This window comes from Perca flavescens, chromosome 21 (genome assembly GCF_004354835.1).
Source record: "Perca flavescens isolate YP-PL-M2 chromosome 21, PFLA_1.0, whole genome shotgun sequence".
NCBI classification, from domain to species: Eukaryota; Metazoa; Chordata; class Actinopteri; order Perciformes; family Percidae; genus Perca; species Perca flavescens.
In genome coordinates this window covers 17,257,289-17,274,742 of record NC_041351.1, presented here as the reverse complement: position 1 = coordinate 17,274,742, position 17,454 = coordinate 17,257,289, and the positions used below count along the sequence as shown (strand labels likewise).

The 17,454-nt window shown below is 40.3% G+C and overlaps 1 protein-coding gene across 1 annotated transcript; it reads right to left on the bottom strand.

Annotated features, from left to right (window-relative positions):
• Window positions 1-433: 433 nt before the first annotated feature.
• Window positions 434-17,389, bottom strand: kctd5b (potassium channel tetramerization domain containing 5b). The gene is made up of 6 exons (XM_028568320.1): window positions 16,967-17,389; window positions 10,683-10,791; window positions 10,282-10,373; window positions 10,068-10,163; window positions 6,525-6,650; window positions 434-3,720 (listed from the first exon to the last, which is right to left on the bottom strand). The coding sequence occupies exons 1-6, from the start codon at window positions 17,288-17,290 to the stop codon at window positions 3,691-3,693; spliced, it is 777 nt and encodes a 258-aa protein (XP_028424121.1). The 5' UTR covers window positions 17,291-17,389; the 3' UTR covers window positions 434-3,690.
• Between the last annotated feature and the right edge of the window lie 65 nt (window positions 17,390-17,454).

Sequence of the window (17,454 nt, the reverse complement as noted above, 5' to 3'; positions counted from 1 at the left end):
TGCCCAGACGAGATCGTTAACCCAAACGACTACATTTGACAAATTACATGTGTACAATAACTCAATCGTTTAGTTGACTGAGATTTGTGGCTGTATGAAACATTTTTGAATACTGTTTTATAATCCCGTGTAAATAAAACGAAAAAAAAAAAAAAAAAAGATCGTCTACATTTAAACAGGCACGTTTCTAGGCAACTAAACCATAGCAACGTGTTTTGAGGAAGTGACACAAGAGGTCGCCATTTAATCAGAAGCTGATCAGAAGTTAGGATTTGGAAACGAAAAAAAGTATTTGTTGAAATGATTTATGGTTACTTATACTCACAAAAAGCTAATCTTGTGTGCTTTTGTTTAAAAACGGAGCAATTAAAAATAATTTACACTGGCCAATCCACAGTGTAAAAACATCTGAAAAAACAAATGTAAACACACATGAATGACAACATTTTTATTGGGTTTACCTTATGCAATACCATATAGATCTATCCCCTTAACCTCATAGTTTGTAAATTTTTAACATTGCATAAGATCATATAGAATAGTGATCTATGTAGTGATATGAAAACTTTATTCATCGATGTAATTGCTAGATTGAGGAAAAAGGACATCCATTCCCTCTGATTACAAGTGTGATCATCTTCAGTCATGCATTACAGTGGTCTGTGGCTTATGACTTGAATGCAAAACAAACCGGGCACTTATAAGTATTAGGCTACAGCTTTGATACGTTTGTCCATCACATGAAATGATTATTGATGCCAAATGCTCAACCAGACGACCGTTATGTGAAGGGCATTAAAAGGTAATGCAGATACTAAAGAAGAAGGGTAAAACACCTCAGACCAAAGTGTATTGAATGAAGTTACAACTGAACCCAGCAAACCAAACACAAAAACACTCTAAATCTCATTGCAGATAAAAAAATAAAAAATAAATCGCAGGTTATACTATTAAAAGTGAGTTTCTCTGCCATCAGAGAAGGTGGAAAGCTAGATTGTCTGCAACGCTCTAGTATAGGCTGTCAGAAGTGGATGGAGTAACTTACTAGGTAGCACGTCTGTGTGAATATCAGTTCATGTGGAGTGGGGAGTAGTAGTTGCCATTGGTGCAGTCACACAAGGCAGACAAATGTTAACATGTGTGAGGGAGTGCAAGACAGTACATAATTGGAAGGCTTCAGAACACTATAGCAAATGTAAACATAGCCTAGCTCTGGCAGGAAATCCAGTCTACTTTGATTGAACCTCTTTGCAGATGTCAAATTTTGCACTTTAAAAGCCCTTATGTGTTTGTGTGTATATCTATATCAAAAACATGCATCCATACTCGTTTCCCCGACAATATAAAAATTGTTTTAGTCAAGTGTATACGTGTACATGTGAGTAAAAGGAGGTTTTCGTGATGTTAACAAGTCTATATGTACAAAGTGTGCCAGCATTAAGAAAAGTTTACTCATCCCTGACACTAAGATCAATGTGTACAATACTCATAAGACATTGGATTTTGGTCATTGGGAAAAAGGCAACACTAAATGATTATTTGTGAATTAAATATTCAACCTACGAAAACCACACATTCAACCAGAAAACAACTTTCTATATAAAAAAAAAAAAAAAAAAAAAAAAAAGTTCTAAAATGCAATATTTACATTAACATTACAGGCCTTAAAGCAATGTGCACAGTGTTGTTTTCCACTGTAGTGCTTGTAATGCTGTGTACGAAATCTACACAATTCAAAAAGCTTATAAGAATGTATCGCAATGCAGGAAAAATACAATTTTTTTTTTTAAATGTAACAGTCAACTTCATAGCCAGCCAAGTATAGCTTTGTTATTGGTTATCAAAACCGGTTCCAGGCATGTTATCAGTGAAAGACACCGTGTTCAGCATCAGCTCTTTCCATCCTAAATCTCTAGAGTTCTGTACAAACAATGCAAAACTGAAGTAAACATTGTCAAGATTTTCTCATTTTTAAAGATCCAGTATAAACAACTTCCGTTCCAAGTTGTGTTTTCTATACAGTGTACAAAACGTGCAGTTTTTTTAAGAGTTAAATATTAATATTGAATTTGGATTATTTACATCAAAACAAAATCCTCTGGATATGAACAGAATCAACAAGTCCTTCACCACTGCCTTTAAACAGTTCCAGTCCCCAAACCTCTCACACCAAAAATACTTCCCCTCAGATCCTAAACATGATGTTCCCTCAAACATACAAATTAGTTAAGGAAAATTCAGAAGTTAGTGGGGAAAAAAAAAAAAAAAAAAAGACATTATTGTCTCGAGGATGTTTTTCCTTACAGAAAGCAGGACAATTCATTTTAAATAATATCACTGTAAAACAGAAATCCCATTTAAAAAACACCCTTGACTATTTGGGCAGTTAACTGTTGACTTATGAACATGAGGAGTTAACACAAATGTCTAAACTTGATAGAAATTTGCACTTACATCATTTAGAGAGCAATTTTACTTCTTCACTAAAAGACCACATTTGCAGAAGCGACAGAAATCTTACTTTGAAACAACATTTTGAATGTGTGGTTAAATGTGTGCTTTTAAAGTTTTATTTTTATATTAGAGATAAGTGAACTTCCTGAAAACATATTTATTTAATCCCACACCGGCCACACCTGTGGGTAATTGTGTTACAAGCTACAAGAAGCTACACTAGCAACACGTTTACTTATCAAGCCAAGAAAGCCAATAAAGAAGCATCTTTAATCACCATATTAGGCAGATATTCTGCTGTATCTCTAGATCTCTCTTATTTAGTCTATGAAGTCTCATCTTGAATCACCATATTAGGCAGATATTCTGCTGTATCTCTAGATCTCTCTTATTTAGTCTATGTGAAAATGAGACTTTAATATTTAGGTTAATTACAGATCACCTCCTCCTCACGAATAAACGCTCTGCAAGTGATAAATGACCTATTGCCTCTTTACCTACAGTATCAAATCACGGACATTTTTGGTTCACAGTTTTCATTCTAATCTATGAATATTAAGATTAGTTTAGTTTTTGACAGTGAATAGATACAGAAAAAGAGATTTCTGAATCAAAGTAAAATGTTTCAAATGCATCTGAAAATGTGTGTGTTGTATAGCTGGGATCCTCATGATCACAAATCTCAGTAGAACTGTTTGAAATCTTTGGGAAATATTTTATCGATTTGTTATTTGGGGTGAATTTCACACTTAATAGCGTAACTCTTTAACATGCGCTAAATAAATGCACAATTCCCTTCTTAACATCTCTAAACAATGATTTTAAGGTTTGATACTTTGTAGATACAAAGACCATACGGATTGATCCCTTAGCAGACTCTTGAGTTGGAGGATGTAAGATTTAACTCAACAGATGACCCTGAGTGAATCATTGGCCTTTCATGACGACGGCCATATGTTCTAGCATAAAACATTTATGCAATTCCTTACTTTCAATTAGAAAAAAATAAAACAAAAATAAAATAACTTGCCGCTAATTCAAAAAAAAGGTCCAGTTTAAATGTACAGGCACATTGTCAGTAAACAGACTTATTTACATCAAGAAATAAAAACAAACGAGGGAAAACGCAAAATAAATTCACAACCCCCTCTTTAAATCTCCATTGTGCCAAACGTTCTTCCACAAAGATGATATGTTTGCATCATAACACCTGGAGCTCATAATACTGAGTCCTCTTCACATCCGGGAACCTCTTTCCTGCAGGATCTGCAGAGACCAAAGAAAAATGTTAGAATGAACACAAACACATTGTACCACACGCCCTGAAAGTCATTTAGTACCGGACTCTGTACAGTCCTCTGTATTTCAGTATTCATAGTCACTTTATAAGCTGGTTGGTATTCCTGCTACAGTGCTTACTCTCCCAACCAGGAGCACTCATACATTTGAATAGAGTGCAGAGAAAAAGGGAAACGCCTGCACAAGTGAGGAAAACAAAGCGTTTTGCTAGAGACTAGGCAGTAAATAGTTGTGGAGCATATTCTGGGTGAGCTCATACAGCAGAAAAGCTTGTAAGGTGGAATCAACCTTGCTACTAGAAAGACATGAAAAACACACACACACACACACACACACACACACACACACACACACACACACACACACACACACACACACACACACACACACACACACACACACACTTCAAAAGGTCTATATCCAAAATATGGGTTTCTTTTTAACTACCTAATTTTAATTAACCATTTTAATTAACAACGCGCTTCGCAAGTACAACAAAAGATCGGATCTCCACTCTCATTGAACTTTGGGTGTTTAAACATTTTTTTTGCATTTGAAAAACAAAAATTTAAAATGTTTCAAAACAGTATCCTCACTGAACGTTGAGCCTTCTGTGATTATTTATTGACCATGACTTCAAAAAAATAAGTGTAAAACTGGTGGTAGTAAGTTGGTGTCAGTGGTGTTTATACATGGTAGTGAAACGGCAAAAAAGCACCAAAAACATTTGGGGGGGAAAAAAAAAAAAAAAAAAAAACACGTCAGAAAAAGTGTTGATTTGACCCGGGAGGACAAGTGCATGGTCGAATGGAAGACAACACAAGGGTTAAACCTCAAGTCAAGTGAGATTAGGGTTGGGCGATATAGATGCCTATGCCTCGTCATGAGACAAATTGTCACTTTTACTGCAGTAACAATACATTTAAATTAACCTTTTAATGATTCTTTGTACTGAAAAACTAACAAATTTATGGATTACGGCTAAAGTCTAACATAGAAAAATAAACAATTACGCTGGTAAAGTAATTGTTTCAGTCAATATTGACGTAATGTGATTTGCAAATCTAATTTTGCCACTGATCGTAATAAAAAACTATATATGTAGTTTGACAGAGCTATCTTTAACTGTAGAAATCCAGTGTAAAACATCCTTAGATTAAACTCAACTTTCGAGTCATTTGAGTCAATAGGCCACTTTATGATTTTCAAAAGCATGAAGACAGACATGTATTAATAGTTTGACTTTAAAAACACACCTGTGCTGTCCAAGCAACACTACAACTACAATTTCTGACAATGAAATGGACAAAGGGAGCGTTGTAACCATCCTTTCCCTTTAAAATGTCATTGAAAGAGGGACAATGAGTCAAACTGCTGCAGCTGATGATTCAGCGTGGCCTCCATTAACTAAGGCTGTGAGCATGACAATAATTACAAGGGTCTTCTCCGCACTGCTGAAACAAATGGAGCTCTGCCCATCTTGTTTCAGAGAGCGTCACCTGCTAAGAAGTATTCAACCAGTCTCAGCAGGAACCATCTGGCTTTTGATCTAGCTGTGGCTTGTAAACTCTGAAGGCCAAAGATGATTTTCAACATGGATTCTGTGACTTTGCTCTGGTTTAAGTATATTTATCAGCTTAAGTTGTCTTGACTGACGTTTTCAGTAGTGTCACCTGCATCAATGAGGCACGGGGAAGGAAGAGAGGGACAAACCATGGCGGCTCGGTGGAAGGACTACGAGCAGTTCAGCGCTCAACCCTAACCAGAGTCATTCATTTTATAATACGTCCCTTTGTCCGCGCTCTGAGCAACATGCTGCATGCAGACACCACAGAAGAAGACAAGAAAGCCATGTCGTAAAATGAATGGATGATGGAAATGAATAGCGGTGCGAAAAATAAAACTAATGGATTAATGTTCAAAAGGGAGTACCACTAACAACTGGTAGCGTGGAATCTTTCTATCAAAATAAACTGTAGGTATGTGTAGTTGCCTTTAAGGAGCGGGTCCCCGGGGGACAAGCTGATGGGAGTCTGAATTTCTCAGGGCGTGCCTCCTGCTTCACACCCAAAGCACTTAAGAAAATGACAGACCTTGCCAATCTAATCTGCAGACCTATGCTCTCTTCATAGCCCCAGCACAGAGGATACTGTTTAGAGTTTTTTTTTTATTTCAGGTCAAATCTAACCAGTACATACGCTGAATTAGGTCTCGTCATCTGCATCAAGATTAAAGTTGTGGGCGCCCAGATAGCTCAGTTGATAGAGCGGGCGGCCATGTGTAGAGGTTTACACCTCGACGCAGCGGACCCGGGTTCGATTCCGGCCTGCGGACCTTTGCTGCATGTCGTTCCCCCTCTTTCTCCCCTTTCACTTCTTCAGCTGTCCTATAATTAAAGGCCTAAAAATGCCCAAAAAAATAATCTTAAAAAAAAAAAAAAAAAAATTAAAGTTGTGCATGTGTGAATCTAAAGAGTAGAGAGTTATGAAAGATCAAAGTTATGTCTGCTTTGCTTTAATTTATACGTTTTGACTTCTGATCACTTGTGGTTTTACAGGCAAGCTGTTTTTGTTTTTTTAACTGAGGGACTGGATATTCACAATGTTCTCCTTCATAGAGCTTTCTCATCAATAAACTAGAGGTGCTTTCAGTCTCCTTGTGGCGTGTTCATAAATGCGATTCATTTAAAACATCCAGCACAGGCCATCATTCACAGATGTTTGCTGAGCATGGATTTTCAACCTGGCCTCCCCACCCACTCACACGCTTACCTTGGCCTTCTCACTGGGCTCACTGTTTGTCCCGTACGATTGATTGTGCAGCTCCTTGGAGACTACACACAGGAACTCGGCTTGGTCTTCGTTTCCGTAGTTGTAAGATGAGCCTATGCTGACCAGCTAGAGAGACACGAGAGCAGAGCAGAGGAAGAATTGGCCTTAGACTGATAAAATAGAGGCAAAAACTGGGTAACTCATGGTGGGAAAACAGAGGTAGGGGAACAAAATATATCAAATAAGAGGTTGACAACCAATCAACGAACACAGGGGGTCCACAGGTTAATGCAACTCAAATTTAAAACTTCCAATATATTATTTTGGAGTTTTATTAATTAGACACAGCTCCAAACAGTTTATCCAGACTAATCCAAGTATGGTCTGTGTAACCCTGACTTTGAAGTTTTTATTTTTTTGCCTTTAATAGACCACATAATATGGAATACAGTGGGGAGGACATCAAGTTCCTTGGTGAGATTTAAACTCAGGATGTCATGGTGGCACAATTATATGGTTCACTGAGACCACTAGGGCAAGCCAAATTTGAAGTAATACACCAAAAGAAGATAGTTACAAAACCTATTTCAAAAAAGTTAAGGGCACATAGAAACGTGTGACGTTTAAGTCATTTCATCTATAAAACAGTTTTCAGGACCTGCAGAAATGCCAGCATTGAAACCCAAAAGGGTAAACAGAAAACTGAGTTAAAGTAATTACACAGAAATAAAATGGTCCACAAAAACAAGGTAATGATAATAAAAGAAATAGCCCAAAGCAGCCACAGACAGAAAGGGATAACCAGCAGATAGTTATTGAATACCAGTGCAAGGACTCGACCACAGGAAGCAAACATGCTGGTGGAACGGTGGATTTGACTTGATAGGACCAGGCTTGTTTAAAGTGAATCGATGAAGTCAAGTGTTGAAATCTACAGTATCTCCTACAAAGCAAATAAAAAGGACTGAACCACAAAGTAGGTCACACCCATCAGTAACACTGGTTCTACGTTTTAGCTCTGGGACTTAAGACTTGATTTGTTAGTAGAACCATGAGAAAGATTTTCTCTGGTGCTTCAACTGCCATATTAAATGAGATCAATACTAAATACTATGAGCAGCTTTCTACAACTCTACTTCATTTTTCTGCCAACTCTTTAGCTGCATGTCTTACCAGTCTACCCCAGGTATTGAGAGAGAACGGAGACCAGAACCCAAATTCAACCAAATGAAAACATCAGTGAAGCTACTGCTTGTAACAACAAGTGGCATTTTTTATTTGAGCATTGAATGCGTCCGTCGGGATAAGAATTGGTAAGAGAATAAGCATGGCAAATTTCTAATTTTCCTGTTCCAAGTCATGTCAGATTGAATAAAAGACACAGGAGGACACAAGAGGATAAATAAAAAGGGATGACATCGATAAGATCTTTATCAACAAACCACACCTTGAAAAACATGAGAAAAAAAAAAAACTGTTCCTGATTAACTGCTTTTACTGTTGAACGTTCAAGTGTGTGTACACTGCAGGCTACATGTATACTGTCTGTACCCAGGTGTGCATGTTCAGACATGCATCGCCTCATTAGCCACTGCTGCCGGAGACTTGTTGTTGTTAAGCAATCTCTCTCACATTAGGAATCAAAACGCAGCAAAAAAATAAAAAAAATAAAATAATCTCAAACTAGCTACCGTGGATTCCACTTGTCATGCTGCTAAAGACTCAACACGCACCAAATCCTAAGACTTTCTGGGTAAAATACACTTCAACAAATTGTCTCTATATTAATGGGAGTCTTAAAGCAGCAGTAGGTCATTAGAGCTTATCTCCCCAAAAGACTCTCCTGGGCTGACGACCGACCTTAAGGCTTTGCATAAGTAGTGCTTCTAGGAGTTTCCATCTGACCCGTGTGAGGAGATTAGAGAGATTTCAGCTCTCTGGGAGATCCAGTGATCCTTCGTGTCAGAGAGATTCATTCACACATAAAAACACACTTCAAAACACCCTAACGTGGGGGGCTTTCATTAGAAATATTAGCTTTCAGCAGCTCCAGCTGAACACAACCTCCTATGGAAACTTGGACTATTCACTCTTAATGTTTGAATCTGCTTCAATGACAAGGTAGATTGCCTGCTGGGAAGATAAAAACAACATTTCACCTCTAAACAACCAGCATTATATTACAGCACAGGCCCCATAACAGCCAAGTGGCTATAACAAAGAGGAACACAGAAATCTGTTGACAGGCCTAAAACGTGTGAATGCAGTATGAATAGCAAAATAGCATAATTACACAAAAATCATAGACAAGAAAAAAAGGTGTCATGTTCTCTTAGGGCGCTTTCACACCTGCCTCGCTGAGTTAGGTTGAATCAAACTAGAGTTTGTTTGGGCAGGTGAGAGGGCGGCAATTGAACTCTGGCTCGCACCAAAAGCGGACCAAAAAGCGTACCGAGACCTGCTTGAAGAGGTGGTCTCGATACGCTTTCAGTCGAACTCTGGAGCGGTTCGCTTGTGGTGAGAACGTGATCCGTACTCGAACCGCACTAACTACACGTACTCTGCAAGTGTGAGCTAATTTCTCTTGTAGCCAGGTGAGTTTAGCAGCCTGCAATGCAGCAAACTGAAGCAGCTTGCAGTGTTTCCATCACAGAAATAGACTGCGGTTAAGCTCGCAGTTAAGCTCGCCGTCCGTCACTCGCATCTCCGTGCAGCCGGGTTGAGCAGAGCTAAGTCTCGGTGACCAGAGCAGACGTAGGAACATCTCTCGCGAAACAATGTCTGATCATTTTAATGAAATGAGCTGGTGTGACCATGGAGATGCACGAAACATGCACTAGCCCAGAACACAGGACTTTCTTCCTGTATTTACTTTCTTGCTCCCGCCCCCAGACACATCCGACCAATAAGAGGAGTAGATGTTCTTGAGTGATTTGTAATGACGTATTTTGGTACGCTTGGATTTTTCCAGGTGTTAAACCATACCAAACCGAGGGCAAATCGCTCCAAGTTTACAAACGCACCAACTGACTCGGACCAAAGCAAACAAACTACAGGTGTGAAAACGCCCTTAGCCTCACTGGTAAGCAAGCAGTACAAATGAACACTGAAAAGAATCAACTCAAATGATGAACAGCTATGTGCCTACTTGGGACAAACAATGGCCAATGGGTTGTGTAGGAACAACAAGGGGACCATGCAGTGACCGGCCCGTGGACAGAAATTTGTTAGACACACCTCTCCGCTGTTGTTTGGCAAAGCAGACTCCTCTCCCTTCACCTCCCTTGATACAATCAGCAGAAACTCTGACTGGTGGGCCCGCCCGTAACCTATACTGACAAGCTGCAACAACCAATCAGAGCACAGAAGGGATGCCCGGATCATGTATGCGGACATTGTGAAAGATGTGATTTGCTGTTTGGCTTGTTAGCCATTTCCAATATTGGAGGATTGGACTTTCTGGGTCAATGTGAGCATAGCGGGGTGGGTGAAGCACATGAAAGGAGGATTTCTGCTGCGGTGACTCTGCAGGAAGCAATTTACCTGTTCGAACTTCCAGCCGTCAGACATGGTAGACACCATCTGTGTCAGCTCCTCCTCCTGGCACTGCAGCACCCGGTACACATGCTTCATTGGAACCTGAGAGGACAACGAACGCATAACAGAAATGGGATGGAAAGGGAGAAATAACGCACAATTACTGTAATAGGATGCATCAAATTCATGAAGAAATCTATTTTAATAGAACTTTGTGTACCTGTGATGTTTTACAGTCGCGTTCCCTGATCTTGTCCTTGAGGAGCTTTATTAATGATGTGATGTTGTAGAATTCGGCTTCTTCTAGCACACCTAAAACCGTAAAAAAAAGAAACGATTAAGCTTTTAAGGCAGACTTATCCTGCTACTACTAACAACGGCATCTACTTTAGGGTTTTGCTGAGATGTGAGTGTAATGTGTTAAAATCTATACTTGAAGGACATGTAGGCCCTACATTCTTTGTAATCATTGCCGTCACATTACCTTTTAAAAACAATAATAAACTCAAATATTGACAAACAATATTTACAAGTTTGTTACCAATTTGTTCACTGTGCTATAGACAACTGTATTTGGAAAACATTTCTTAAAGTTCATCTCATATTCCACAGAGATGTTACCTTCCTCTGCCAAGTCCCTGTTGAGCACCAGTTTGCCATGCCTCAAGTAGTTAAGCACTGGCCCAAAGTATGCAGGGTCTCGGTCTATGAGATAGGCACCAGTTTCATCCTGAAAAGCAGGAGGATGAGATTAATAGAATAATACTGCGTTCACTGTCAGAGTTTTTAAGTTGAAGAAAAAGTTTAACATTTAGGAAATGTGCCCGTTTCTGGTCAAACCCACACAGATAGCAATTGAATTCTATGCATCCAGTACAAGCAAAGCAGTGTACACACAGAGATAAAAAGGGATTTCAAATCCTCTCATTCAACACTTGTATTTTCCCAAATGGGAGTTCCTTTATAAAAAAAAAAGACAATGTGCAGGTGTATATTTTTAACAAACACAATCTGTGTGTGTGTGTGTGTGTGTGTGTGTGTGTGTGTGTGTGTGTGTGTGTGTGTGTGTGTGTGTGTGTGTGTGTGTGTGCATCAGTAAATAAAACTCATGGGAGGAAAATTATGATGTCAGCTCCTGTGCTGATAATCACTACAGGGGGAAGAGCTGCACACGTACGACTGCTTTGGGATATCACTTCACTTTTCCCACAGGCCTTGGGTTTGATCCCGATTTCTTCACAACCACTGGGTATTCCCCTATTTCTGTAAGTACTGTGATTAGACAGTTTTATCTTGTTGGGGGTGGGGGGGTGGGGGGGAGGGGCTAAAACAATTAGAGCAGAACATAAAAAGATTTTGGAACAGCAAGCTGAATCCACCATGGGGACCAAGAGAAAGCACCTTGGCTTGGCAACCGACAATTAGCCTAGTCTGGTCTCCTACATAGTTGGCCTAACACATAATGAGTCTGTTTGAACAGCAGTTAAACGTGCATGGCATTTAGTAATACACCCAGCACGGAGGACAGGCCTTAAGCTAATTTTGTGCCAATTCTCAAAACGCCACAGGGCGTTTGACTTCGCATCGGTCGAGTATTATGGCTTCATGAGCAATGTTGGCAAATAAGCAGCATTGCTGGTCGGTGCAATATTGTCATATACTGCAGTCCATGAGCAAACTCAAAACAGCCAAGTGAACAATGAAGACCACATTCGTAGCTGCCTCGTCTTCACAAGCCCAGAGACGGATTCAACTCAAAATCCCATTAATCTTTCCAATAATGAGAAAAGGTCCCAGTACATTTTCTTTTTGTAATGAATCTGCACCCTCCTGGCTGGTTGACCTCCTTTCCTATGCAAATATATCCCACTGGAGCCCAGTGAAGCTCTATTCTGGTCTTATTGCTCTGTGTCAGTTTCTTACATTTCCATAGTCACTAAAGTTTAAGCACAGGCGGGCCCTACGTGAAGGAACCAGACGAGGCCAAAGCTGCACAACTCACCACATTCAAACCACACCGTACGTAATGGTTGATTTTAGCATAGAAGGTTAAGCTTCTACTCTTGGCCTGTATGAGCATTAGGGTTGGGTACTTTCTTGGGTACCGACCGAATTACGTCAGTACTACTGAAGAAAGATTCACATTAAATAAAACTGTGCCAAATTTCAGTACCTGAGAGTGTGAGCATATCTGTCTCTCCTGCATGTTGACAGAGAGCGGGGCTCAGCTCTAACACATGCACGCACGCTGATAAAAATGGTAAAACTTAGGGGACATTTAGCCCAATTGTTGGCTCCCTCCCCTCAATTCTCTTCTAGCTGACACTATATCAACTATCCAATACACAACCAGGAACAGGTTGTTGAGTTGTTTTGTGGACGTTTTCCTTGTCTGGATTTGTTAAACTTGGGATGGGATTGAACCAATGTGGGTCGATGTGGGCCTGTAAAGCGCTATAAGACAATGTATGTGATATATCCGAGATTACGTTATGTTCTGCCTCGGTTTAGAAGTGGTGAATGTAGGCTACAGCTCACAGCAACTTAATACGATATAGCGTCTGGCTTTTGTTTGTTAGTGTTGGCAAATGGCTTTTATTGAGTTTAATCTCCCCCCCCTTATTTAACATTACAGTCGCGATGTTCCTTTCAGCTATCCGCTCGTGCTCCACGAAAGTGAAGAAAAGTTAGTTTGGTATATCCAGCAATCAACGTTGGATGAAACGTTGGAAGCAGGAAAAACTGCACTGGAGCCAAAGGCGGTACCCCCCTCCACTGTTAAGTGTTCTGTGTGTGGCGTCTAATACCTCATACATACAGATACGTCTCGCTTTATTAGATAGACAAACTATTGCATACTGCCTCAAAACACTCAAAGCTGCCATAGGTGTACTCTACACTTGTGTAAACCCTCTGCTTCCTGGCCTTTTGTGCTGACAAGCCTGTTGCGGGTCCTCTGGGTGGAAATGGGGGACTTGGGGTGACAGTGACCCAGTTAAGAGAAAGATGATTATGGGGGCTTTGATATAGGGGCCCATGTACACAAAGGGGACAGTGTATTTAATTAAAACACAAAAAAGGCTGTGTCTCTGGGCGCCCAGGCTTGGGAGCACTGGGCAACAAGCAGAGGAGTCTGGGACAGCAAGGGAATAGGGCTGTTGGGATGTACTGTAGACGGGCACAAAAAGAGAAAGGATTAAGATTTGAATTAGAATGCTTGAAGCTCAAAACGTTCACCATCTTGATGCAATAATATGAAAAAAAACTAGCTTATCTATGAATAATAAGGTTTTAGTTAAAATCTTGAAAAATAAAAAAATAAAAATAAAAAGAAGAAGTGAAAGCTTGAAATTAAAAATGCTAGACCTACATCATGGGACAAGGCCAACCGCATAAACCAAAAGACAACAGATGATAATCAACAGATACACTGACAAGTGTCAACACCGCCTACAATAACCACCAGAAATAGGTCAGCTCAGTGTAGGTCAGGCATGCTTCATGGTGTTTTGTAGTTTTGCCTTGCAAAAATATTGAAAGCGTAAAGCCTTGTGTATATACATTAACGAGAGCCAAGTCAAAGCAGGCCTAACCATGACTGGATTCAATATGAAGATAACTTAAAAATTAAGGTAAACAAAAGTTAATTAGAAGGGTGGGCTTCACAGCAGAGGGAAGTGTAGAGTATTAACCTTATCATTCTTTTCCTACACACAATACATATCCTCCCACAGGAAATACCATTGCGACCCAGCCTTCAAGCATGTGATGTCCAATCAGGCTATTTGCAGAGACATTTAAAACTGAAAGTTAATCTTTAATTCAAATAAATTAACAAGTCACTGCATGTCTTTACAACACTGGGTGTACACCAAACCTTTGCATGGAACAATTCACCAATTCAAGCCAGACAGGTGTGGGTATATTCACTGCTAAATTTTATATAGACTTTCAAATAATACACCAGATCGTTTTTAAATGAAAAAAGCAGCAACGGCAGCAGTGAAGTCATTCCAATTGGCTTAGACCAGGAAGAAAAAAAGAATTCAAGTATTATTATACTGCTCTGCCTTCACTGCAGTCAAGCTGGAGTACAAGCCCACTGCAGAAACACTGCTTAAAGATGTTGCAGTAGATGTTCTGAGTCATGTGACTGTAGCTACTTAGCCAAGTGGAAGTCTGATCCTTGTAGAGTAGGAGCCAGGAGTCCCTCCAGAGTACAAGCAGTAATGGCATAGTCAAATAGGCCTTCATCTTTTAAATAAAACACACACACACACACACACACACACACACACACACACACACACACACACACACACACACACACACACACACACACACACACACACACACACACACACACACACACACACACACACACACACACACACACCTCATAATTCAAGATATTTAACACTGTGCATTTAATTGAGTTTAACCTTTTACCAACGCTGGGAGAACTTCTCAATTTTTACCATTTAAAACTCTGCATGGCAAAACACCATCAATGCATTTTGCAGAACCATGTATGATGGAGCAGTGCTGCTGGCAGTAAATGAACAGCTCCCTTTTTGGTCCCCTAAAAGCTTTGCTGTCATGATGAGAGGTAGCTTCACGGCTAAGCTGGCAAGCCAAGAAATGACTGCAGCCGAAGTTTCTCCTGGTAGAACGAGAAACGTGTATTGCAATAAAAGAGGCTGGAAGTGAAATGATTGGTCTCGTCAATGACTGACTTTGGTGTGGAATACGTACTTAATACCTTATCATAAACTGATTCGCCAATGGTACTCTGCAGTGTCCTCTTTGAGCACTTACTGCAGGAAGACAGAGCAGGAGGAGACCAAGATATCACCGTTAAATATTTACGTTGCCTCCCACAGTGTGCTCAGGCATGACATACAAGTTGAATACGGCAGTAAATGCAGCCATATTTCTCTCACAAATGCTGCAGAGAGAATTTCTTTGAGCAGCAAACGGATATAAATATGAAAAGAATAAGATGTTGAAAAAACAAGAATACTTTGTGATTGGGTGCTTGAAAAATTGATGCAGCTCTCAAAGCCAGAAAGCTGGGTCTCTACTTGAGTGGTCCTGAGCTGAGCAGTTTGAGAGCAGGAGTTTGCCAAAGGGGTGGATGCCTATTGATGTGCAACTCTCAGCTCGTTGATTGGACAACTGATATTTGGAGCAATACCTGCTTATAATCTTGCATCGTCAATTAGTTACAAAAGTCTAACAAACCTAGTTATAACAATATCTCTCTAGAGTGACAGGAATGATTAGCATGTCAATTAGAAATTAGGATAAACATTTTAATAAGAATATTTATAAATACAAGTCCACATCTTCTGTTATTGCTGTTCACGTGACCGCACTACCTCTACTTTCTCCCTGATCTACCCCAATGTGCAAAACAGGCTCTAGTCAACAACATGAATAATGCAGTTCTCCTCAAGAGTCCTGCTGAAGCACATCCGCCTGTGTGACTGAGAGAACTGAACCACTCATTTCCTTGGGTAGGAAACAATACTGCATTCGCCCAAAAACAGAGCTCTTCAATGATCCGTTACTCTGCTGGGCTTCCCATTCACATGTAGGGGTTATATGCAAAAAACATGGCCTTCTTGGTTCAGTTGCAGATAAGATGAAATCATGTCAATGTATATAGTTTGAGACACAGAAGAAAGTGAAATAATAGCCAGTAATAACCAGTCCTTTACTGGAAACTACCTGAAATAAGACTGCCTGTAGGCGAGAGGTACGGTAATGGTTTGAGAGTCTGATACACACTTAAGACAAGGGATTGAGATGGACTGATCCGTTGCTCATGGGAGGATAAACTGACTAAAAGCAAGCTGATTATTCAGAGATTAAGATATTTGCATGAAAATACGAGATGAGCTACGGAGGGCAGGGGTGAAGATTAAAATGTGCAAGTAGATGAAAACAATGAATAATGGGGCTGTAAAATGAACAATGAAAAGCTGGACACACACACACTTCTGGAGCATTGAGGCCATTCTGGCAGATGGGTGACTTCATCCCAGCTCTCAGTTGTCAGCAGCACCTCACCCCACTTGGCAATGACTTATGTGCTCATTATGGGAGCCTGACCACCAGCTCAGAGGCTGATTACTGCAAAGCAAACAGAGCCAAGTAACAGACTAACCCCAAGAGAGGGAGGGTAAAAACACAAATTGATCGCGCAATGAAGCTTTATATGTGTAGATAATTTGGTTAAGTTAATGATAGCACTAACGCTAGTAGACATTAAAAACCTTGGATGTGCCAGAAAAAACTAATACCAACGTTATAAAATAGAAATTTGTATTTTCGCTATTGCAATACATTTTCGATATTACAATATTATGCTACAGTTGCTGTCATTATTTGACACCGCACCTCTAGATGAGTGTAGCGCAATGCAACGGCCTCAGATGGGGAAAGTTTCCAACTATTGTGGCGACTTGATATTCTCAGTGGAAAAAACTATAAAAACGGTTAAAACCCTTAACTATCGTTTAGGCAACACTTTAAACAACACATTTAGGCAACCGCAGGACCTAGCAACTTTTTATCCTGTCAAATACACGTAACAAGCCAGCTACACACACAAACTAGCAGCAGGATCGGATGTCATGTGGTGACTGTCGGAATCTAGCTAGCATAGCTTGCTAAGGCTAGTTAGCCACAAAAAAAATAGTTAGCGGCAAGTATAAAAAATAAACAGATTTTTCACAAACCTGGGCACCTGATTAAACAAGCTGGTACGCGCAGTCGCCAGCCACCCTAATTGCTTTACAATGCAGTAAGCAAATATAAACGAATTTAACTAATTGGGAAATAAAATGGAGTTAACCAACTGCGCTCCTAACTACAGTGCTAACTAGCTTAGCATTTACCTTGTCGGAGTCGAGCTCGGGGTCAGCTTGGCTCAGTCTGTACAGAAATGATTTTGGATCTCTACACAGCGTCTGTCTCGTTGTTAAAAAATACGTCCCACCGACGTTTAGTCGAATCCATTTCGATGCCCCAACACCGGCTGAAATGTTTCTCTCCGCCGGAGAATGGGCCAAACATCTCCGGTGAACGGCGCTGCTTGTCTCGGAGCTGTTCTCTGCCATCCCTCTCCTCGTCTCCTCCGCCCTCGCCTCGGCTGTGTGCGGCTGACAGGAAATATCCAAGCTGCAGCCACTAACTTCATGCAAAGCAGGCTGCCAGCGCATCAGCCACTCCTACCAACCCACTTCACCAGCAGCTCTGTCAGACACTTGTAAATTATTCCAGAGAAAAGAGGTCCTCCCGAGCTTGATCCCAGACGCTTCAATATGGAACAATGATCACTTGATAACGACAGCCTTGAAATGTCATAGCGTGTGAAAATGTAATT

What these genes read in the sequence shown, in the direction of transcription:
- kctd5b (XM_028568320.1), bottom strand. Translation starts at nt 17,290, where the DNA reads ATGCGCTGGCAGCCTGCTTTGCATGAAGTTAGTGGCTGCAGCTTGGAT. An exon ending in CCGAGCTCGACTCCGACAAG is followed by an intron (nt 10,792 to 16,966) that starts GTAAATGCTAAG and finishes CCTGCTTTTCAG; the next exon opens with GATGAAACTGGTGCCTATCT. An exon ending in AGCCCAGTGAGAAGGCCAAG is followed by an intron (nt 3,721 to 6,524) that starts GTAAGCGTGTGA and finishes TGGTCTCTGCAG; the next exon opens with ATCCTGCAGGAAAGAGGTTC.